At 47.1% G+C, this 22,430-nt stretch overlaps 7 protein-coding genes across 7 annotated transcripts; 2 read left to right on the top strand and 5 right to left on the bottom strand.

Moving 5' to 3' along the window:
• Nucleotides 1-217: 217 nt before the first annotated feature.
• Nucleotides 218-1,323, bottom strand: F5Y00DRAFT_267093 (uncharacterized protein; the record flags this gene model as incomplete). Its single annotated transcript, XM_048012027.1, has 2 exons — nt 218-453; nt 555-1,323. The coding sequence occupies 2 exons, from the start codon at nt 1,321-1,323 to the stop codon at nt 218-220; spliced, it is 1,005 nt and encodes a 334-aa protein (XP_047859842.1).
• A 2,058-nt stretch (nt 1,324-3,381) lies between these two features.
• Nucleotides 3,382-6,602, bottom strand: F5Y00DRAFT_220850 (beta-lactamase-like protein). Its single transcript, XM_048005654.1, has 2 exons — nt 6,326-6,602; nt 3,382-6,243 (listed from the first exon to the last, which is right to left on the bottom strand). Exons 1-2 carry the CDS (start codon nt 6,469-6,471, stop codon nt 3,531-3,533), a joined length of 2,859 nt encoding a protein of 952 aa, XP_047859841.1. The 5' UTR covers nt 6,472-6,602; the 3' UTR covers nt 3,382-3,530.
• Nucleotides 6,603-6,896: 294 nt separating this feature from the next.
• F5Y00DRAFT_249943 (uncharacterized protein) lies at nt 6,897-7,888 on the bottom strand. The gene is made up of 2 exons (XM_048009664.1): nt 7,343-7,888; nt 6,897-7,253 (listed from the first exon to the last, which is right to left on the bottom strand). Exons 1-2 carry the CDS (start codon nt 7,499-7,501, stop codon nt 7,017-7,019), a joined length of 396 nt encoding a protein of 131 aa, XP_047859840.1. The 5' UTR covers nt 7,502-7,888; the 3' UTR covers nt 6,897-7,016.
• Nucleotides 7,889-8,384: 496 nt separating this feature from the next.
• F5Y00DRAFT_220801 (beta-sandwich domain of Sec23/24) lies at nt 8,385-11,917 on the top strand. Its single transcript, XM_048005653.1, has 4 exons — nt 8,385-9,894; nt 9,946-10,384; nt 10,442-11,634; nt 11,694-11,917. Exons 1-4 carry the CDS (start codon nt 8,563-8,565, stop codon nt 11,703-11,705), a joined length of 2,976 nt encoding a protein of 991 aa, XP_047859839.1. The 5' UTR covers nt 8,385-8,562; the 3' UTR covers nt 11,706-11,917.
• Nucleotides 11,918-14,484: 2,567 nt separating this feature from the next.
• Nucleotides 14,485-16,163, bottom strand: F5Y00DRAFT_220767 (uncharacterized protein). Its single transcript, XM_048005652.1, has 3 exons — nt 15,857-16,163; nt 15,676-15,797; nt 14,485-15,585 (listed from the first exon to the last, which is right to left on the bottom strand). The coding sequence occupies exons 1-3, from the start codon at nt 16,038-16,040 to the stop codon at nt 14,827-14,829; spliced, it is 1,065 nt and encodes a 354-aa protein (XP_047859838.1). The 5' UTR covers nt 16,041-16,163; the 3' UTR covers nt 14,485-14,826.
• Nucleotides 16,164-17,437: 1,274 nt separating this feature from the next.
• On the top strand, nt 17,438-19,833 carry F5Y00DRAFT_249929 (asparaginyl-tRNA synthetase). The gene is made up of 3 exons (XM_048009663.1): nt 17,438-17,885; nt 17,952-18,069; nt 18,142-19,833. Exons 1-3 carry the CDS (start codon nt 17,587-17,589, stop codon nt 19,312-19,314), a joined length of 1,590 nt encoding a protein of 529 aa, XP_047859837.1. The 5' UTR covers nt 17,438-17,586; the 3' UTR covers nt 19,315-19,833.
• Nucleotides 19,834-21,130: 1,297 nt separating this feature from the next.
• F5Y00DRAFT_256434 (uncharacterized protein) lies at nt 21,131-21,565 on the bottom strand (the record flags this gene model as incomplete). Its single annotated transcript, XM_048010407.1, has 2 exons — nt 21,131-21,432; nt 21,478-21,565. The coding sequence occupies 2 exons, from the start codon at nt 21,563-21,565 to the stop codon at nt 21,131-21,133; spliced, it is 390 nt and encodes a 129-aa protein (XP_047859836.1).
• Between the last annotated feature and the right edge of the window lie 865 nt (nt 21,566-22,430).

The raw sequence follows: 22,430 nt of genomic DNA, 5'->3' as shown, positions 1-22,430 counted from the left end.
TCCTATGAGGATGATCTACATACATAGTAGTATCAGCAGCGGCAGCTAAGCCACATTTATTTCCTCTCGCACCGCCGATCTCGGCCCACTAGATAGATGATGGCATGTCAGATACCAACGAGGTTGATATATACGTCCCCATCTATCTGTGATCAAACGTCATGGTGAAAGATTCGCCCATATTGCTGCTTCTTGCAGACCCTTGTATTTAAAGCAGCTACCTTTTGTGCAACTCAGTGTAGACCAGGACTTTAAGTTCGGGCTCTCTGAGCTGGTAGGGACTCGGGACTTTCGTCTTGATAAGTTTGATAAGTCTCCAAAGGTCCTTCAGCTCGCCAAAGACCTCCCATATTTCATCGTGCATGGTGAGGCAAGTCGTGTCGGCTTCTCGTGCCTCGCAGTAAGTGTTCACCTTATCCTCAAAAGTTTCGAGTTTGTTGCGTTCTGCAATATCTGCGAATTACCACGGGCATATTAGCATATTTCTATACATAAGATAATAGAAGCCTAGCTTTGCTCGTCCCCCGTAATGTGTAATAAGGAGAAGCACCTACCTCGGAGCTTGGTGAAGGTCTCTGAAATCACCTGTGCAGCTTTTGTTCGTGTTCTTGATTCTGCCGGTGCGGGCTCGGGTTGCTGGTCACCTTCCTTCTTAACAACTCCCTGTCGATTTCGCTTCTTTCCTCTTGGGGCCGGCGGGGGAGGCTTGATGTTCGGGCTAGTCAATTTGACCATGAAGTAGAAGACCTCAATATCCGGAAAGTATTGAATAAAGTCTGCCACAGTTTTGGGACAAGTGACTTTGTGGACCAGATTAACACATAGGCAGTGGAACATCGGGTCGATCAAGGTCCGGTACGAGGGGACGTCATGCGTCCAATTTTTCTTGTATTCGACGGCGACGCGCTTAATGCCCGACAATTTGTCGAAGTCTACAAAGCGTCCAATCAGTGGGTTATAGATAGGACCATGGAACCGAATACAGACAACATCATTATCGCAATCAATCACAGCGCTGGGATTCTTTCCGCGCTTTGGTCTCCAGAGTTCCTTAGCTGATGGCCCTTCTAGAAGCTTCTTTGTGACATCCGATGAGTGTTTGTCGATGTTGGCAATGTTGGCGCGAACTCTCCATACTGAGGGATCCGAGTCTACCTGACCGGAAGGAGTGATTTCGATTCTTCGGACATGACCGCCTAGATTATCTATCCGCGTTTTGACGTGAAAGTAATGGACACCAGGAGAGAGCGAGGCCTGGCGCCAGATCTCGAGTTTCAACTCGGGGATAAGCTCTCCGTACTTTGGGAACAACGGTAGCGACATTGTTGCTAACTAGATCCAGAGTAACACTGTTCCGAAGATGAGATTTAGTGCGGTGCCTATATTCAACAGTTAGATGGGTATCCGTCTGCGACGCGATATCATGGTAAGTATTAGGTAGATCCAAATAACGAACCTTTACGGGACACGAAGTGTAACGCGTATTAGAAGACACGTTATAGGTGGACGCGAATAACGATTTTCCGAAAGACGAAGTGTCTTGTTGTCAAGAGGGTAAAATAGAGTATCGGCGACGAACAAGACGGGAGAGCCTTTATTGCGAACGGTAGGAACGCAAAACGAAGAAATTCACGCGCACAAATTAAAGCGTCTCTTAGAAGATGAAAGAGGGAACATAAAAGGGTAAGATCGGTAGATATCGACGTGAATAAATAGATGCCTTAGGTACGTTTGATTTGGGTGGTGGTGAAAAGTCGATGAGGCCGGCAGTGACTGTGGTGAAAATAATAGAACGGCAAGTGCGAAATATTTCACGGACGAGGAAGGTGCGATATCTCGTTACGAGTACAAGTGCTAGGAGTTATTTCCCCCATGCCTTTGGGTTGATTAAATATGCGTTGCTAAGATACGACAACGACAACGGAAGGTGTAATAAACTATTAGCAGCCGGCAGCGGCTTCGCACCTTCCCTGGCAGTAGATGCAGTATAATACAGATCAGATAGGTATTGTACCTAGGTATCTAAGTGGCCAATGCACAATGAGATGTTAGAATGATAAAGTAGATAGGCATCAGTACAGGAAGGTTGCCAGGTGGAAGTAAACCAGTTGGGCGGTACAAGGTAAGTATTCTAGGGAATCGACAAAATATGGAAAGGAACCAAATAGTCGAGTACTACAGTACCTACCTAGAATATGCCATGGTAGAAGATACTGAACCAAATCTAACCCATAGAGTCAGGAATACTTGAAGGAACAGTGATACTAATGAAAAAAAGGGGCAATCCAACCCAAACCATTGGAATATTATCATTGGGCCAAAAACAAGCTTCAATAAATAGGCTAGGGCTTACTCTACGAGATAACATGGCAATAGGGAGGAAAAATAAAATTCATATCAGTCTCTAAAGGTCTAATGGCTTGCAAAAATATAAAATAAAATAGATACCTAGCAAGTCCAACGTATGTGAGCAGCAATAACTAGGAGTAGGTAGTAGCAAGAACGTTCGAACCCTATTTAATACTAAACCACCAACTTAGCAGTTCATTAAATACCTACCATAATATCTCGAAACTTCAAATCGAAACTTATGACTTGTCTCTTCTCTCAAAAAAATACACACCTATTCGCCACCTTTAGCTTCGAGACGTATACTTTACAAGACATAACGGAGGGTTCATCGCTTTACTTTATATATGACATTGCCTTTTTAATAGTACTTACAGCATTATTTATAAGGATCATTGTAAATAGCAACCGATCAGGTTGAGGTAGCATGATAAACTTCTGTAGCGTAGGTAACAACTCGAATCCAGGGACGGTGCCGTAGCCACGAGCGTACGAATTCGATTAACCTAGCCCAACTATACGCTGAAAAATTCATATGTAATTATTGAAGGAATAGCTTAGAGTACTAGTAGGTAATTTTTATCTTTCTATCTTAGTCTCGACTATAACCTTAAATAAGTCCCAGATAACTTAATTAACGCGGTAGAACATATGCTCGTTAAAGCTTTGGCAAACTGCAATTCTCCGACTGAATCAAGGTACTCCCTGTCATCTCAAAATAGTCATCGTGGAGAGCAAGTATCCTCAAAGCGGTACTTTGTATATCAAGCTCGAAAAGGGGAGGCTGAAAGGGGGCTCGATAGCACAAAGTCCATTTCACATATTCAATTGCCGGATTAATATAAATAAAATGATAGTCTTCTCTCTCCAGGAGGACCATCTATATTGACCAGGGAGTTTAAGATTCAAAGTCACGACGAGGTGACCGATGGTCGTTTGTAATAATCTTTACTTATAAAGATACCTCTTAAAGGGAGCCTTGTGACAATCAACGCATAGGTAAGCGGTATCACTTGAAAAATAAAAAATCAATGCAGTATGGGTAATTCTATTCCATCGCCTATTAAATGACGCGAGTGCTATAAAAGCCAGGCGCTTGTGCTTATTTAGTCCTACAAGGTAGTCATACACGTGACGTCCATTAAACCCCAGTGGTGCCCCGTGCCCCGAGCCCCGATTGATTAAGCACCGGCAACCACGGCTAAACTCTCGTAGATAATCTTCTTTACGGCGTAGAAAGTGCCACCGAGCTGCGTAGCGGGGCCGCCATCTGTCGGGAGACCGATACTTTCCACGTCGATCCGCCCTGCTGTAGTCTTCCGCACCACTACTGACCCATCGACTAACAACGTGCCTTCGCCCCTAAACTCTGCTGTATGACCCGACTGCTGCATAGCCTTTCTCAGATCCGCCAGTCGCAAGTCTCCTACGTGTAAAGGCTGGGCAACGGACCGTGTCGCCGAGGCCATGTTGGTTGGAAGAACGTCAAGTATGGGCTCGACAGCTTCTTCCTCTGCTACTTCGACTGGAGCTTCCGTCGAGTCCTCAGTTTTTAGGCGCTTGTTCGCGGCCTCCTCGTCGCGTCCAATAGCTAGCTCCTTGTACATTGCGAGCAGTCGTCCTGTGACTGTCGCGATGCTTAATCCACGAACGTTCTGCCACTTGAGCTGTTTTACAAGCGAGGGAGCCAACTTTACCACCCAAGCGTTCGTGTCAACGCTCGCGTCGATAGTCGTGCCCACGTTTGGCGTGTATATACTGACGGAGCCCTCGGCTAATAGCTGCTTACAATCCGAAGCCAACGTCAAGGTTTCTCCTTCGCTTCCGCCGATGAGAATGAGTTTTCGAGGTTGGATCAGGGGAATTAACATGTGCAAGCTTCGCTTATCATGAATACCGCTGAGGTCAATAAACTCGACTTCTAGCTTGATAGCAACGGACTCCGTTGTTAACACTAGTTTCGACGGGCCCAAGTTTGTTTCGTCTGGATCGTCGGGAATTCCATCGAGTTCATCTTCGACAGGACCATCGGATAATGCAGGTTCAAACTCGTCGGTAATGTTACGAGTAAGATGTGGTCTTTTAGATGGACCGGAACCCTGGTTTTTACCGGAAGTTGCGGCGTTATCCCACTTTCGCTTCTTTCCAAGTTTCTCTTCATCTTCGTCTCTTCCCATCTGTGCTTGGTCCTGGCCGTCGTTATCATCCCTTTCTTCTGCCCTTAGAAAGTCTTCCGGTCGGATAAGCTCCCCATAGTCGTCGGCACGCTTTCGACGAACTGGGTGTGGAAACATTCTATCTCGACCCTTTTTATTTCTTACGTCAAAATCATAAACGCCCTTCTTCTTTAGTAATATGTTGATACCCAGATCTTCGTCTGTCAGAGCGGCCTTTTTCCTACTAGCCTGGCCCATCGTAGTCGCGGCATTCAAAGCCCTGCCCTGTTGCTCATTATCGGAATCCTCTGACTCTGACTCTGATTCGGATGCTTCATCGCCTACATCCCCTGTCGCTTCAAGCACATTGGCCCCTCCACTCTGAAGAGTAGTTTGAAGCTGACGCTGCTGTGCAAGCCATTGCTGATAAATGACGAGATCGTTACCTTCTAAGGGTTGCCTCTTCGCATCCGTAAATTCGAGCTCGCGCGCGTTTGTGCCATCCGAGACCTCACTTGCGCGTTCCTGACCTTCTTTCCACCATGTCCAGAGACTCCTCGCCAAAGACGGACGTGTCTCCGATGCTAAGGATGGGTACTCTGTCAAGATAACCATGTTTTTCGGGTCCTGCGCAATCCGTTTCAGTATGTCTTTCGAGAACCCCCACTCCAGTGTAGAGTCACTTGCGAGGATGACCCTGCCGGCCGTAGAACTTTCGTCGGCTTCGCCACCGAAGACCTTCTCGATTTGGCCGCTTCTGTCCAGCAGCTTCAGGTATCTAAAGTCGAAAGGGCCAGCTTCCTTACCAGACTTGGCGCCATCCGTTGTGCCATTGACTCGCCTAGAGCCGTCGACTACGGCCTCGAATTCTCGAACGATGCCATCGTCCATCCATTCGAGCATGCTACGGGCATATCTCATAGTACTGTGAATATTGCGCCCCGCAAGGTAAAGTTTGGCGGATTTTAACTGGCCGTCGCCCGTTGCCGCGTCCGCTCGCCACGCATGATCCATTAGGTAGGCCAGCTCTAAGACCCGAGCGCTCGAGTCAGTAGGTATTAGAACGGTACCTCCTCTTGAAGTGCAGGCCTTGACCTTGTTCAACAATTGTTCATCTCGCTTGCTCCGGCCCCCAGCGATAGACGTCTTCTCGCCCCCTCTGCTACTACATACTAGAGCAGTCGGCTTTCGTAGCTGTTCGATAATCTCAGCGCCTCCACCTCCTGCTCCACCTAGCCAGGCCGCTCCGGCAAACACATTTTCGCGTCCTTGATTCCAATCTACGGCGTATACGATGGATTCCAGCCCGTGTTGTATATGCCATATGGTGCCTCCAAGGGTTCGACCCGAGTTGTACGCCGTGATTGTCAGACCATTCAAGGGAGGGGAAAATGGGGAGCCGAGTGGCTGGTGTGGTTGAGAGTACTTTAGAGGATGTATTAGGGAGAAATACGTTGCAATCTCTTCGGGTGTGGGAGCTTGTAGAAGTATGTCGGAAGAGGATTGTTGAGCTGCATACGAGACCTCGTCGAGCGAAGTAGAAGATATCGTGGTGGCGGCGACGGGAGTAGAGGCGTAAAGATCTTGAAGTAGGGTGCGACCTAGAGCAATGACAGGAGATGTCGCATATACTGGAATCGATGTAAAACGGGGGAAGTGTTTACAACAATGCGCGTAGGCGGCAATGTGGTTTGTTGTGGCATGCGTTAGAAGAATTAGGGATAACGTGGGCACCTGTCTATAGGCAGCAAAATATTAGTTCTCCGTCATCCAGTTAATAATAATAATATCACAGTTTTAGGAGTAGTGGGTTAGAATACTTTTCTAGTTCTTTAAGCTTGGCGACGTCAAAGGACTCATCCCAGCCGACATCAACTAAAACCTTTATACCTCCATCTAGCTCAAGGATAGATTGCGACGCGGCTGATTCTGATAGCGCTCCCTGTAATGAGCTAAAGGTAAACATGACTGCGTCATCGTACTAGGAGGCCTAATAGATGATTCTCTAGCACTCTTGGTGCTCGGATGGTCGATGGTTTATTGGCGATGCAGGTTTGCGCCAATCCGAGGAAAGTGAAAAATGTTGTATGTTGTAGGTACAAAGGAAGATTGGAATGCTTTGAATTCGCGGTATTGTACCAAGTCAATTATTACCTGTGTTATCTAAGCAGCCGCTAAGGTTCCAGCTTGTTGCCCATTTTGGCTGATAAGCTAAGCTACATCTGTGCAGGTACGGTACGCGTCGAATTAGTCACGCCTAAGTACGGGCAGGCACGGTTTAAGCACATGCAACTATAAATAATATGAAGATACTTAACCTAGGTACTTAACTTCAATGCCTGTATAATATTTAAATTATTGTTATGAAATGTTCCAAACACCATTACAACCTTTGAAAATGAGATAAGATATATTCATTCTTAAATGACACTCAAGTGATAAGAACTAAAAATGCAGAGTCCACAATACCGATAAGTTTACTTCTTAAGGCCCAATAGTTCAGACGCCTCCTTAGATTTGGGCGATTTCATGGCCGATGACAGAGTGACCTATAGTCACATTACACCACAACTCGGCCTCTTCTTCCAGCTCAATCCACTTAGGATATTTATATAAGGCAAGCATATCGTCGATGCTACGCAGCCAAACTGACATGACGAGATCATAATCGGGAGCAGTCCATTTTAGACGGCCCATGTCTTTCAGAGTTTGGCGAAAGGGTTCACGGAAAGTAGGCGGGGTTACGATCTAGCTCGGAGGGTGAATACTTTGGTATCAGCAATAAGTTATTATATAGGAGCAAAGCTAGGTAGATATCTAATTCTAGATGTGCTTACCTGAGCCCACTTGACAATGCCGTGCTTTTTTATGATGGAGATTGCCTTTGGAGGATACACTTTGGTAGTCCATTCCACAAAGTCTTCATATGAGATATCGTGTTTCTTGTAGAGACAGACCTCAAACTTAGTCAGCAGGGTTTCTCTGGGGGATGCCATGATTGCTAGAGAGTGAATAAGTTTAAGTAGTATAATTAACTAATAAATAACTGTTAAGTTTTGTTAGTTTGTTTGATGAGGGAATGATCCCAGAAATTACCACCAGACAAAGAGCATTTATATATTAGGGTCTTCTATCTTCAATATACCCTAACCGCTTCGTCACACGTACTGAAGCTCCTGTCGCGATCCATGCTTCTCAAGAAGGATCACTTGAGTAAAGCGCGATATATGATAATTGAGTCAAAGAGTTGAGTTAGAGACTACCTGGCTGGGATCAAATATGCCTCCAAGTTTGTTGTGTCATGTGGGCAAAATTATTGAAAATGTCAAACTATTAATTATAAAGAAGAAAGCAATCAGAGCTTGCAATACAAACATAATACAGTTGGACTAAACCGATTTAATTAGGTAACCTACTATGTAAGTGCATGAACCACCAACGTCTTTGTACGTGTACGGCATACCTAAATATAGCAAATGCCTCTTTTAGGTAGGTGGGGTATGGAACCCGCCTGTGGGGCAAATGCCCGATAGATCCCCCAAAGCTAAAGCAGAAAAATGATCGGAAAATCACCGGAATGTTATCGTGTCAATTCCATAATTCAATAATTCCATCCATCAACGGCCCCTGGCTCCGTTCCATGCGCCGTCCTATCTTGGCTTCGATTTCAGATGCCAATTCCAACTGTGATCATACATAAGAACAAGACGAGACAGGGACAGAAGGTCGCAAACGGATCCATAACTAACAGTTTGCTTTCCTGTTTACTTCACCCTATCGCCAATCATCAATCGCCAATCGCCTCACCGAGTATACAGCTACAGCTAGGTACCTTAGGTAGGTATTTAAAGCTAAAGCTACGCGTTGTCCCCTATATACAAGATATACGAGACCTATACCATGGAACATTTCCGATCTTCATGATTTGCCGAACCCCGAATTGAACCATACTACATCTCGAAATACCCGTATGCGACGAGGTACGCCGCATTAAATTGCCTACATAATATCTGGTCTACGAAGAAATACCCGGTTAGACATCTAGCTGTTCTCCATCATGGCTGATTACTCTATGTATCACGCATTGGGGCAGGGTGAGCAGCTTGATCCCAATGACCCCAACCGAACAAGTCAACCCGCCCCTCCTCAATTTCAGCCTCCCGTTGCTCAGAATCCCTACCAACAAGGCGCTGCCTACGGCTCTCCCGCCCCCCAAAGCCAGCAGTATTATGGAAGCCCACCACCGCCTGTCCCTGGTACACCTGGGTTCGCGGCTCCGCAAGATGCAGGCCTCGCCTCGCAAATGGCAGGCATGTCGTTAGGAGACGGGCAGCAGACGGTAAGGAGAAAAAAGAAGGACCGCCACGTCTTTCACTCTGTCGAGGCGCCGGCTGGCTCTTCTCAGGCATATAATGGTATACCACCAGCAGGGACACAGGCTACGGCTTTCTTGAACGCAGACCCATCTGTACAAGCCGGTAACCAGTTTATTGGCCAACCTCTTTCGCCAAACCAGTTCCCGGCGCCCGTCAATACCCCTTTCCACCCCGCAGCCCCAGCGACACCTGCTGAATTTGCTGCGAGAAATAGTCAGATAGATCCGGGCCATGCGCCTACATTCGTGCCGGCATCAGGTGGAGGGCAAGTTTCGGCAGACGAGATTCCCAGTGTGCCGGCTTCCAGAGACGTGGCACAACAATACTACCTGAGCAATGTATACCCGACGTTTGAGCGTCATGTGCCTCCTCCAGCTACCGTCTCCTTCGTTGCCTATGACCAAGGCAATTCCTCGCCCAAGTTTACTCGATTGACAATGAACAATATCCCAGCCAACGCGGAAGGCCTAAAAAGCACCGGGTTGCCTCTAGGTCTCGTCTTGCAACCACTAGCTCGCCTTCAGCCCGGTGAGATGGAGGTCCCTGTACTCGATTTTGGTGATGTGGGGCCGCCGAGGTGTCATAGATGTCGTGCCTATATTAACCCTTTCATGATGTTTCGCTCAGGGGGCAGCAAATTCGTGTGCAATCTATGCACATACCCTAATGATACCCCCTCGGAATATTTTTGCGCAACTACGCCTCAGGGTGTAAGAGTAGATCGAGATCAGCGACCCGAGTTGACAAGGGGAACAGTCGAATTCTTGGTACCTAAGGAGTACTGGACGAAAGAGCCGACAGGTCTCCATTGGCTGTTTGCGATTGATGTTACTCAGGAATCATATAATAAGGGCTTTTTAGAGGCTTTCTGCGAAGGTATTCTTGCCGCGCTCTACACTTCAGAAGAGAATGACGAGACAGATGAGAGCGGTGAGCCGAAACGACGAATTCCAGCTGGTGCAAAGGTCGGGTTTGTCACATACGACAAGGACATACATTTTTATAATTGCAATGTGAGTATCCGGTGGACTTGTTGGCAAGAAGTATCCCTAACCATTAGTTAGCCCGCTCTTGAACAGGCACAGATGATAATCATGCCCGACATCGAAGACCCGTTTGTACCGCTTAGTGATGGGCTCTTCGTTGACCCATATGAATCCAGGGCTGTTATCACGTCGTTACTTACGCGATTACCGACGCTATTTGCAGATATAAAAAATCCGGAACCTGCTTTACTGCCGACATTGACATCATGCTTGGCTGCGCTGGAAAAGACCGGAGGCAAGATTGTATGTTCGTTATCGGCTTTACCTACATGGGGCCCCGGACGGCTTTTTATGAGAGACGACGGGAAATATCCTGGTGGTGAAATAGATAAGAAACTTTTCTCCACCGAACATCCCGCATGGAGGAAAGCTGCGGAGAAGATGGTTGCGGCCGGAGTTGGTATTGATTTCTTTTTGGCTGCTCCATCGGGTGGATATTTGGACGTAGCTACTATTGGTAAGTTTACATACGAGACATGATTCTATCATCATTGTAGCTAACCGCGCGCCCAAGGTCATGTCTCATCTACGACAGGCGGAGAGACGTTTTACTACCCCAACTTCGTGGCCGGTCGCGATAATGCCAAGCTCTCCCTTGAAATAAAACACACTGTCACAAGGGAAACAGGTTATCAAGCGTTGATGAAAGTTCGATGCTCCAATGGTCTTCAAATCTCCGCGTACCATGGCAACTTCATACAGCATACCTTTGGGGCCGATCTTGAAATAGGTGTAATAGATGCCGACAAAGCTGTAGGCGTAACGTTTGGCTATGATGGGAAGCTTGATTCGAAGCTTGATGCCCATTTCCAATCCGCCTTGTTATATACAACCGCATCAGGCCAACGGCGAGTAAGGTGTTGCAACGTGATCGCTAGCGTTAGCGACAACCCTCGAGAATGTATGAAATTCGTAGACCAAGATTCTGTCTACACGATTCTCGCCAAGGACGCTGCTTCTAAACTCGCCTCGACGTCTAGCACCCTCAAAGACATAAGACTAGGATTAACGGAGAAAACGATTGATATATTAGCAGGGTATCGCAAGAATTTTTCGTCCCAATCGCATCCTCCCGGACAACTTGTTATGCCGGAGAAACTTAAGGAGTTCTCAATGTACATGCTTGGGCTTCTTAAATGCCGGGCATTCAAGGGAGGCAACGAAACATCTGACCGGAGGGTACACGAAATGCGCATGATTAGGTCAATAGGCGCTCCAGAGCTCAGCCTGTACCTATACCCTAGAATGATACCCATTCACAACCTGAATCCAGAGGATGGATTTCCCGACGAACAAACAGGCTATTTGAAGGTTCCTCCAGCCATCCGTACATCTTTCAGCCGAGTCGAGCCAGGCGGCGTATACTTGGTAGATAATGGGCAACAATGTTTATTATGGTTCCACTCTCAGACATCACCCAATCTACTAGTAGACCTCTTCGGAGAAGGCAAAGATAGCCTCAATAAACTCGACCCGTATAGCTCTTCATTACCAATCCTACAGACACACCTAAACGCCCAGGTCCGGAACATAATCGAGTTCCTTAAAGTCATGCGCGGTTCCAAGGCGCTGACGATTCAGCTAGCTAGGCAAGGAATTGACGGGGCAGAGTATGAGTTTGCAAGAATGCTAATTGAAGATCGGAACAATGACGCGCAGAGTTATGTAGACTGGTTAGTACATATACATAAGGGCGTGCAACTTGAGGTAAGTTGATTTCTTATTCCCCTTACGTTACGATAGGCTGAAAGTTCTGGTGGAATTAGCTGGTACTTTAGAGGTGGATGGAGGACATTCGCTAACATTGCTCGATGTAGTTGGCTGGGCAAAGACGAAAGGAGGGCGATGATCATGCTTCCCTGGCGTCAACATTTCAAGGGTTGAGGCCGCAGTATTGGTAGGGTACCTACCCAAATATCAACAGCCATGTGTACAGATAGATTTGAACCTACGGGCCTAGAGTTCAAAAGGTGTGCCTAACCTTAGACCGAGACCTCGAAAAGGAATCGACTCTGATACCCGGAGTGCATCCGAGTATTTCGGCCTCTAGGTTCCACCGCATCGGCATCAGGTCATGCTTTTCACAATATGGAAACGGTGTCAAGCCTCTACCATACGACGAGCCTGTTCTCCAAGTTGACTTTAGTGTGATTTCAATGTAAATCCGCGTCACCTAACCTCCCCGATCAAGACATCAAGACATGCCAATCTCTAAGTCACCACTTTTTTTATTTTCCGCAAATCCGTCTCATGAAAAACACCTGTGCGTCTTTCCTAGTGAGGATGAGAAGAATCTTACTTCGGCCGAAACTCCCTGCATCTCGCCTGTGATCACAGCCAAGCAAACAACCCAGCGGAAGTACAATCCAAGACATCTGAAAATAGCCGATTACTCCAGCCCGTTCCAGTGGCTTGTAACGGCCGTGAGCCTTGTTTAACCCGAACGAATCTTGGTGTTTGCGGACGGCAATCGAACGTCCAGGATACTGCTTTACGGGTATTATTGACCTACACTTCCATTGCATTCGACTTTAAGACAATGCATTCTCGCGATTATCTCCTAATAGCTGGAACTTGACAAGTTAGAGTAGATATCTTAGGTACTTACCAAGTCAGCTTTGCAGTGGTCATCGTCATTTCATATGCAGCCAGCCACAATATCGTTACGCGTCGAGAAATGCATAATCGCAAAGGAGAGGACTTCACTTGGACCATATCACGCCTCACGCTAGGTGATTAAAGAGAACTTTTGACTGTACCGGTAGATGACTTTGCACACTTCAGCCAGCCTCACACACCTACTAATCAAACATATACTAGCATATGTTCCTTCTTAATTGCACTAGTGATCCTGTTAAATCGGGTACTATCCAGCTCTACAGACCGGCTATGTTCAATGGCGTCGAATCCCTTGGGGAATACGAGGCGTGATTTATTATAAACCGCATTAGTGGTTTTGGACTACTTCCAGGCCTTCTCAGGGCTGCCGAAGCTTGTCCCGCTATATACATTATTTTCAAGACCATCCTACTAGGTATACCGAACCAGCCATTCGTAATATTCCTTTGCCTTCTAGAACTTGGGAAAGTCTCAAGTTTTCTTCCCATCGCAAGTAATTGCCCAATTTCTTCAATGGCGTAACCAGAAACCAGATGTTTCGGTGCCTTGCGCTTGGATCCGAGCTATAGTTCTGGGACTCGGGAACGCACAGGGCTTCTCAGACATACATTCGGAGAAGTCTAAGTTGTAGTCACCAATATCGCGTGTGCTGCCGATTAAACAGCTATACCTACATACTGGGCTCCAATCAAAAACCCCTTCGAAATTCTCCAGTACCTAAATGCGAGCATCCGGAAATGCGTGTGCCTGTTCGCAACTCCAACTCTTAAAACCTGATACTATACTTGATCCCTTGTCGCCTTACAGCTGGAGTATATCTTTAGGATTCTGTGGCGCTTATTAATCTTAGGTAGTCAGTGGTTAGAAGATGCTTGCCTACCACCCGGAGGAGTAAAGATTTCACGGGCGAGGCTCAACTCACATGGATAGAATATAGGTAATAGGATCGGCCACGCCTATCTTAGACCGGGAAACGTTGCGCGCATTATCCTAGACCTGATTTAGGAAGGAAAGACATTCGAGCGAGGGCTAGGATATTAGGTAGCCCGCATATGAAATTAACGCTGTGCTCTCCAAGGTTGACGCCCGATACTCCCCGGAAATGGCGTAAATGTAACAGTACCGGATATGCATATCCCATGGCCGGACGTCCAGTGGCTGCGCATACATCACATACAATATCAAGGTCCAGGTCCAGATAGTAGATCTTAAGCTGTACCTTTGGCCACTTACATTTTATTCTCATACCCAGATCCGATATTATCTTGGGAGACCGGTCAGAATTTAAGCATGCTGGCATGTCGGTCCTTTGGATACATCTGGGAAATTGTAGCCGCACGCCATATAAGCCTCATGATTATGCTTTGACGGTTCCATGACGAGAGCCCAGACCCGGCCAACGTTGAAAAGGAAAAAGAAAGGCTTCTTTCAGTACCCCCACACCTTCACCGGTCTCACTCCCATGCGAGTTTGGCGTTTGCTTACATGATAGTTTAATGTGATATATGATCAAGATTTGCAGGGTAGCATATGTGGCGTCGGATACTCTAAGCTTCACTTACATTACCCAGTTTTGGTATCGTAAATAACTACCACATCTTGAATTGGTGTAAGATCCGTGTGACTCGAGCTTCATATGTAATAGATAGTGCCTGCGCGCTGCATGTCTATGATTTCTGAGGGGCTTGTTTGGATCGTGATTCAATCGGACTTAGCCGATCCCCTTTATCACATGAAGACGTTCACGGTCGAGAACGTAAGAAGATCGACTTGCTCCTAATAACGGAAGTAAGCCTTTTCCCTTTTAGAGCTATATGCGTATGCATCCAGTGCAGTACCTGATATGTTACAAAATCAAAAACCGCAGTCCTGATGACCTCGGTGCAGTGCCAGGAAATATCAAAAACCGGAATACAAGGTGCGTCGTAATGAATAATAGGAGATTATTCAAGATGATATTATGATATATCATTATGTGATAGAAACAGGGAACGTAGCATAAAGTGATTAGAATACATGAAAAATTGACATGACAACCGGCTCTTTACTCTTTATACCTATCCAAAGACTCACACACAATTACTCGATTCCAAAAGATAAATAATCAAAATTTCCCAACCCTTGAATTGATGATGAATTGACTTGAAAAAAAATCCGGTATACGACCGGATCGTCGGGTTGTTGAATCCACCCACACGGGTTCGTATAACACTCGACGCTGTGTAATGACGTACGAGGACTCAACGTCCCGCACGTGTTAGAACTTTCTCCTTTCCTTTTTCACGATGTAAGCATAGAGATGCCGTATCGGGGATCCGGTCGACTCATGACACCCTGGATCTCGCTGGGGTCGAAGACGCGCGAGAATATCTCGAAGTCGCTCGGCGCCGATGCAGAGCCGGTACTGGTGCTCGAGCTCGAGCTGGAGGATGCCTTCGACTTGCTCTTCGAGCTGCTGGAATGGTGACTATGACTGTGACTGTGACTGTGACTATGGCTGTGCCCGTGACCACTGCTGCCCCTGCTTTTCTTGGCAATGTCGTCGAGGATCAGCTTCGCGGTGCTCTGGTACTGATCCTCAAACACGAAGGCGACGTAGTCAAAGCGGCCACGAATATCCGGGTCGTAGAGGAACACTTCGCGCCAGAGTTCTGCGAGCTCCTGTGGTGGGTTGCGGTGGCCGTTGCCTAGGCCGAAGTCGCCGATAACAACGGTCCGATGTTCGTAGTAGACGCAGATGCGCAGGGCGGCGCGGATCTTGTTCCTGACCATTTCGCGCTCCAGCGGGAATGCATATTTGGAACCGCCGTGGCTCAGCTTTGGCCAGCGCGCCGCCGGCATCGAGACTACTGGAAGGTCGTACCATTGGTCTAGTTTCTTGTACTGGTCGTGTGGCCCGCGGAATACGACAACAAACTCGGAGTAGATACCACCTTCTGACGGGATGGGATAGTTGCTCTCAACGTCAGATCCGGGACCAGGGGTGCTAAGAGTTGCTGAGAGATTACTGCGTCTACAGAGTCGTTCTTCATATCCCACCTGGTACATAAGTAAGCGTATAAGTAAAGTAAATCATAGGTAGTCGCCGTAGTTATGTAAAAGTAAAAGAGTAAAAGAGGGAAAACTCACTACACCGGTCTCCCAGTCGCCGCCAGCTCTCTTGTCATTCGCCGCGCATATAAATGGTATCCGAATGTTTACCTTCTCTTTCCAATCAATGGCAAAGTCAACAGGATCCCCCGAGCAAACATCTGCATAAGCATGTTAGAGTAGGGAGTGTAGATATTATTTACGGCAAGGTTATATGTACAAAATTCCGGAGGGGATGGAGAAAAGCCGCTGATTGAGCTCTGGAGCGGAATCTGCGCCAGCGGCTGTTGGAACAGATAGGAATGGGTTGGCCATTGGCGGGCGTATTCCGCTCTTATGACCGGGATGTAATGTCGCTTCGTTTCCGCCGCAACTTCGGAAGGCTTAGGTTTTGAAGAAGGCATTATTATGAAGAGGACTTAACCGTCGAGTAGAACAGCAGAGAGTCGGTATGGACAAGTGATTTAATCGGCGACGAAGATGTAATTCGAGTAGCCGGGCTTCGATATCGTTTTATATGAAAGAATATATGAAAGACGAGACGGGATGCAGCTGCTCCATCTACCTACATTGATAGCCTCGAATAGGAAGGGAGTCATATTCACGCTGAAGTATCAGAAGAAGTATCAGAAGTATCAGGCACGTCCCAGTCAGGTCAACGGCGGGCAGAGGACGGGAGAAACTCTTGTGTTACCAATACAAGATGATTGCCTCTTATCGAGTCCACTATGTCCTAGACATTGAGATGAAGTGAATTCAGACAATAGGTTAAGAGGCTCGCTATTCATAATATAAACCCACCGCAGCGCTTCCGCGCCGTCTTTACCAGCTTGGTATTCCGGTAGGTTGGGAGAATTAGACATCTGTCTTTGTGATACAGCTCGGCTCCCAGGTAGATGGAATCGCTGTTCCAGTCGAAGATCAGGGCGCACTGCAGATAACCGAAGTCGGACAGATCTGGTACTCCTAAGCCCGCAGCATCGTAGAACCCCTGCGGACGAAACGATTTTTAACGGGTGATGAAATCTACTAGCCGTCTTACTGCAGTTGAGCGTTCGCGAGTAGATGCTGCAATAAGCAAGACGACTGACCGACTGACTGACTGACTACCTACGTCTTGTTTGTATAGTTAGATGATTGTGAACGGGTTTCGGTACCAAGTAGCTTAGTAGGTAATAAGGGGCGTTGTTAAGGCCCCTTGGGCGAGAATTCACCGGAGAAGCAAAACTAACTGGCATAATAAACACGGGAACCCCGTCTCGACGGCATCACCGGATATAGATAAATAGTAACACTGAGTCTTCTCTATTCGTCAGAGATTGGCGTGCATACCTTGTGACGGGAACTTGACAATCACGATCTACGCCGGGGTCGCTCACACAACTATATCGAGTATCTCCCTGCCTATTTAATCCTGTAATATTGGTGTCGTCGATGAGCTGAATACCTAATAAGTCTATCTTTTAACCGTGTTTTCAGTTACCTATAGGTATCAAAAATAGGCGATGAGCAACTTCACAGCATACCTACCAGCGACGGCCCTTCTGTGAAAGAAAAAAATAATAAAACGAATATTTCGGAGCATGAGACGGGGTCGCGTAAATTAGGCTTGGTGGAACTCGAGACGGCTTCATTAAGACAAAGTTCCGCTTCAAGAGAAATATGACAGTTGACGATGGCGATGACTAATGGAAATGAATAAATATGTGGTCTGTGCTCTAAACCCGGTCAAGGATAAACTTGGCTTTCCGAAAATTGACGACTGATTTTTATACCTTAGGAGGTACCTAAGGCATTCCATCATTTTTTTTATAATTATAAGAGAAGACAGACATGTCATGCGATGAAGCACATAATACACAACAGTTTTAATTAATATGTGTCCATGATGTTCACGAATGAATCGGAATCATCTGAATTTCCCGAACATCTCATAATAAATTGTGTGAGATGAATTCTATCCTTCCGCTTCTGAGAGGAGCGTCACCCAGAGCGTCACCCAGAGCCCTGCCCCTGAAGCTCTCACTCTCATCACGGACAGTACCGCGCGCTTTCATTTCAAATTCAACCGTCCCTAGTTCAATCGCCGGCCTTCTTAATTTTAAGCCGCAAGAACCTGTCTCAGATGTGAATATTCATGGTTTCGTTAGGTCTGTCCGTGCACAGAAACGATATCACTTTGTCTCTCTCGGCGATGGATCCTCTCTCGAACCACTCCAAGCTGTAGTACCTGCTGACCAGGCTGAAGGGTACGAGATCCAAGTTTGAATCAGACCTCTGCAATATCCACCCATTGCTAATGATGCATTCGATAGTCTAAATATTGGAGCGGCAGTCCGACTACACGGGTCTTGGATTCCATCGAAAGGCCGCGGACAGAGCCATGAGTTGCAAGTTGAACGAGCCGTAGTCTTGGGACCGTCCGACGGCAAGGTTCGTTCAAGCTTAGAATCCCTGGGCTGTCGTGCCTCACGTTTCTACATGATATGGCTTACCATCTCATAGACGTTTCCAATACAGAAGAAATACCAGACTCCGGAATACCTCAGGACCATGCCCCATCTTCGTTCGAGGATACCGTTCAACTCGGCCGTCTTGCGGCTTCGCTCTGAGATTATCGCATCCCTGATCAAGTTCTTTGGCAGCCGTGACTTCGTGCAGACTCACACGCCCATTCTCACCTCATCAGACTGCGAGGGCGCAGGTGAAGTCTTCCGCGTGTCGTCTGGTGATCCTTCTCAATCCTCTCCAGAGTCTGAGACACCAAAGTCTTTCTTCCGTCGCCCCGTATATACGACCGTGTCAGCTCAGTTACATTTAGAAGCTCTAGCTCAAGCCCTCGGTAATGTCTGGACTCTGTCTCCAACATTTCGTGCAGAGAAAAGTGATACACCGCGTCATCTTAGCGAGTTCTACATGCTAGAGGCGGAAATAAGCTTTACTGACAAGTTAGATTCCGTAATGGACCTTGTTGAGGATATGCTAAGACATGTCTGCACCGATCTGGCCGGATCGAGAGTTAAGAATGACATCTTAGCACGCGTAAGTGAGAGCTCCTCGGATCTGGTCGCAGCGGAACAAGTTTCCCAGCGTTGGGATGGTCTCGTACGAGAAGCTTGGCCGCGCATTACCTACACAGAGGCTATCGAGCTGCTGAAGCAGTCAGAGACGCCGTTTATTCACGATCCTATTTGGGGCCAAGACCTTCACACTGAGCATGAGAAATATATTGCTATGAAAGTAGGCAACGGCAATAGCCCCGTGTTCGTCACCAACTATCCACGAGACATCAAAGCTTTCTACATGAAGGCAGACGCAGAGAACCACAACACAGCAGCAGCACCCGGTGAAACTGTCGAATGCTTTGACCTCCTTGTGCCAGACTTCTGCGAGATTGCTGGCGGGTCCATGCGCGAGCATCGATTAGAGAACTTGGTGGAATCTATGCGCAATCATGGGATGATGACCCCGAGCATGACCCCAGATAATAATACCACCGAGCCATCACAAACGGTCGAAAATAACCTTAACTGGTATGTTGACCTACGGCGCTGGGGCTGTCCTCCTCATGGCGGCTTCGGCTTGGGCTTCGATCGGCTGATATGCTATCTCTCCGGGGTCCAAACAATACACGACACTTCCGCGTTTCCCCGCTGGTACGGCCGATGTGATTGTTGAACACACAATAAGAACACAATATACTAGCGGGCATGCCGTGCTCGTTAACGCTTACTTCTCTGGGACGTGGGACGTGGAGAGTGTCTTGTGCCACCTTCGCACAAAAGTAATATTGATTCTGACTTGACTGCCGAACAAGCTTTGTGGCGTTCTGTTGTGCATTGATCCGGATTTCACGAGGGCAGAATCAAAGTCTAAGGCTAGTTTTGACAGGTCCTAAACACGACGTATGGGTCTTGTGTTGCCATATCCACCACTCTCCGCTTATATTAGGACGAGCTCGAGGGATACCTTAAGCAGGATACCGGTCGATTATCTACGAGCCCCAGCTTACCCGCATAGCGAAAGTAAAGAGTCACTCGAATGGTACCCCTACCCTATGACAGAGAGGTAAGGGACTTCGGAGTAACATGCTGCTAGCTGCTGCTGCTGCTGCTTTATGCTTAATTGTAATTATGTAGTGTTAGGTACTCTAGGAAAAACAGCATCATACAATACAGAAAGCATCCCATCTAGTAGGTAACCCAATTCCTAATTCCTATCGCACGCGCAGGCCTTCGAACATCCCTAGCGCTTGAATTCGGTGGCGATAGATCGACAGAACTTGTTCATGATATTCGGCAGTTGGAGCACTTGCCTGCCGCACCACAAGCACTTCGTCCCCCATCCCCGATCGGTGAATATTGGAAGTGTTCCGGGGAAGTACAACAGATGAGAGATTTTCTTTTTTTTTTTTTTCTTGTGGAAGATCCACAAGTGTGCAAATCCACCTAGTCAAGTCAAACACTTTCTACTGGAGACTAGAGCCCAATGTCCTTCTTGGACAACTCCAGTACAATCCTATCATCCCTTGGGTTATTAAGATACCTGATACCTTTTGGAGCTTGTGATATTTTGAGCCTCTCCAATCTCGGTGGGCACTTGTTGTAATTTTATCAGGCCATCATTGGTACGGCCGAAAGGGAGCAGCGTTCAGTGTCAGGGGCAAAGTGATGAGCCCTTCCGTACCTAGCTGGAGCAACTTTGTACAACGGCGGCTTTGATATGAGACACGCCTAAGCTGGAAATATCTGCGAACACCCAGATCACGACCAGTCACTGGCCTTCCCGCGACCTGACCGGTCCAACAGCGAGTTTTTCTCGCCTGCTCGGCCGCTTCTACGGCGTAGCGTTCGGTTTATTATTACTACGCGTTACCTTCGTTCGGCTTTGCCAACTGTGCCCATACTATCTATTATGCCGGCAAAGGACGGATTTGGGGCCATATGACCGCACCCTCAGTCTTTAGGTCCTACTGACGTTTCATCTAATGCAAGGAATATCGAAGGCAGCTATGTATCCATTGGGGTCGCGGCCCCAAAAGCTGTCATTGATGCAGTTAGCCTTCAACGACGACACGATGTTTCCCCCCTCCCCTCCCCTTCAATTAACCCTTAGAAAAAAAAAGCTGGTTTCATCGCGATAGGGTGCAGATGCAAGCAGGCAGCCTTAGCCGCTTGCCAAGAACAAGTTCTATTTGGACGAGCTATAGGTAGCATCGAGCTGCGGTGTAATTCCCGGCGCAAAGAGCAGCCGGCAGATTCATCCCGTTTTCCTTTCGTCACATCCATTATCACCATCTCTTCCTAGCTGGTGGCGGACGTCGTCAATATACTACTACTACCTAGTGTACTACTGCCACTGCTGCTACTACTGCTACTGCTACTATTACTATTACTACGTATGTACACTTTGGCTCGTGACCGGTGGGGGAATGTTGGGGCTTTCGAATACATAACTACCTACCTACCTATACAAAGAGCGCCAAGCTGCTCTATTAGGTAACAAAGCCGCCGTCAAGTTTGATGATTCGTCGTCGGGAAGAGTGTTTCCCCATAAGCAAGACGATGAAGCGCTTGGCCGAGCGACTATCGAAGGAAGGACGCTTGCCTGCCTGCCTACCTACCCGACGAATCTCTGTGCTCCCGAGATGATTCACGTGTATCCGGGGTGCAGGATTACCTTGATCTCGTTGATACGATTGTGAACCCAGATCCTGATCAGCCCATGTTTCCACCGTGCGTCCACCCTTAGGGCCTGGGCTCGCTAGGCAATTAGCATCGGTTGAAAACGATATCACTTTGTATGTATGTCTGTATGTCTGTATGTATGCATATACTGGACTGGATGACCGTTTCTTCGTTACACGATTAGAAGCTTGGCGTTTTCTTGACGTTTCTTGGCTACACCCTAATTCGTCTGTTTGGTACATATTAGGGTGTTAGTCGTGTTAGTCGCAGGCTTGTTATGAAGTACCCCCCGGTTCGCGGCGCAGACCTATACACTGCCTACTTACTATAGTACTATCTTGCCAAACATTCACTGTCCGATACAATATTCAATATTCGCTGCGCCGTCCAAGACGATATTCGGTTTCTTCGCATTCCCGACGGTACCGAGCCGGCATTTTGCGGACATAGTATATTCGTATATAGTACGTTCATTACCCCTGTGGCCCACGTGTACTGCTTAGATGCGATCGCCGGTGGGCATTTCTCTATCTCACCGTTCAATTTGTTATGCTCTCGGAAGTCAGGTTTCTGGTGGTGGTATACGATGTTCCACCTCGCGGAGATATGGGCCCTATTAGTTTAGGCTCGACATTCCGAAGCCCGCCGATCCCAGAAGGAGAGTCGAACTAATCTACAGAGTATGTATAGTGTATAGTATGTAATAAGCTTGTAATAAGCTACCACCTGCTGTATTATCTACCGTACATGAATGTACGGTTAACAACTACCAACAGTATCACCGAAGGGCCGCGTCAGCACACGACAAAGGGTACCTAGGTAGGTAGTTATGCTGTTAGAATAAGGTGGACATGGTGGGGAACTCGGCCTACTCCAATGAGCTGCGGCCATGAATTTTGCATCTTGTGGGTTGTACATAACGCTTGCTTGGCTCTGCCGAGATGCTTGAGCACAGGCAGGGTTGGTACAAAAAAAAAAAAAAAAAAAAAAAAAAAAAAAAAAAAAAAAAAACAAAACAAAAAAAAAAAAAAAAAAAAAAAAAAAAAAAAAAAAAAAAAAAAAAAAAAAAAAAAAAAAAAAAAAAAAAAAAAAAAAAAAAAAAAAAAA

Source organism: Daldinia vernicosa (genome assembly GCF_022497035.1).
Source record: "Daldinia vernicosa strain CBS 139.73 unplaced genomic scaffold F5Y00scaffold_94, whole genome shotgun sequence".
NCBI classification, from domain to species: Eukaryota; Fungi; Ascomycota; class Sordariomycetes; order Xylariales; family Hypoxylaceae; genus Daldinia; species Daldinia vernicosa.
This window is presented reverse-complemented; position numbering and strand designations above follow the sequence as displayed.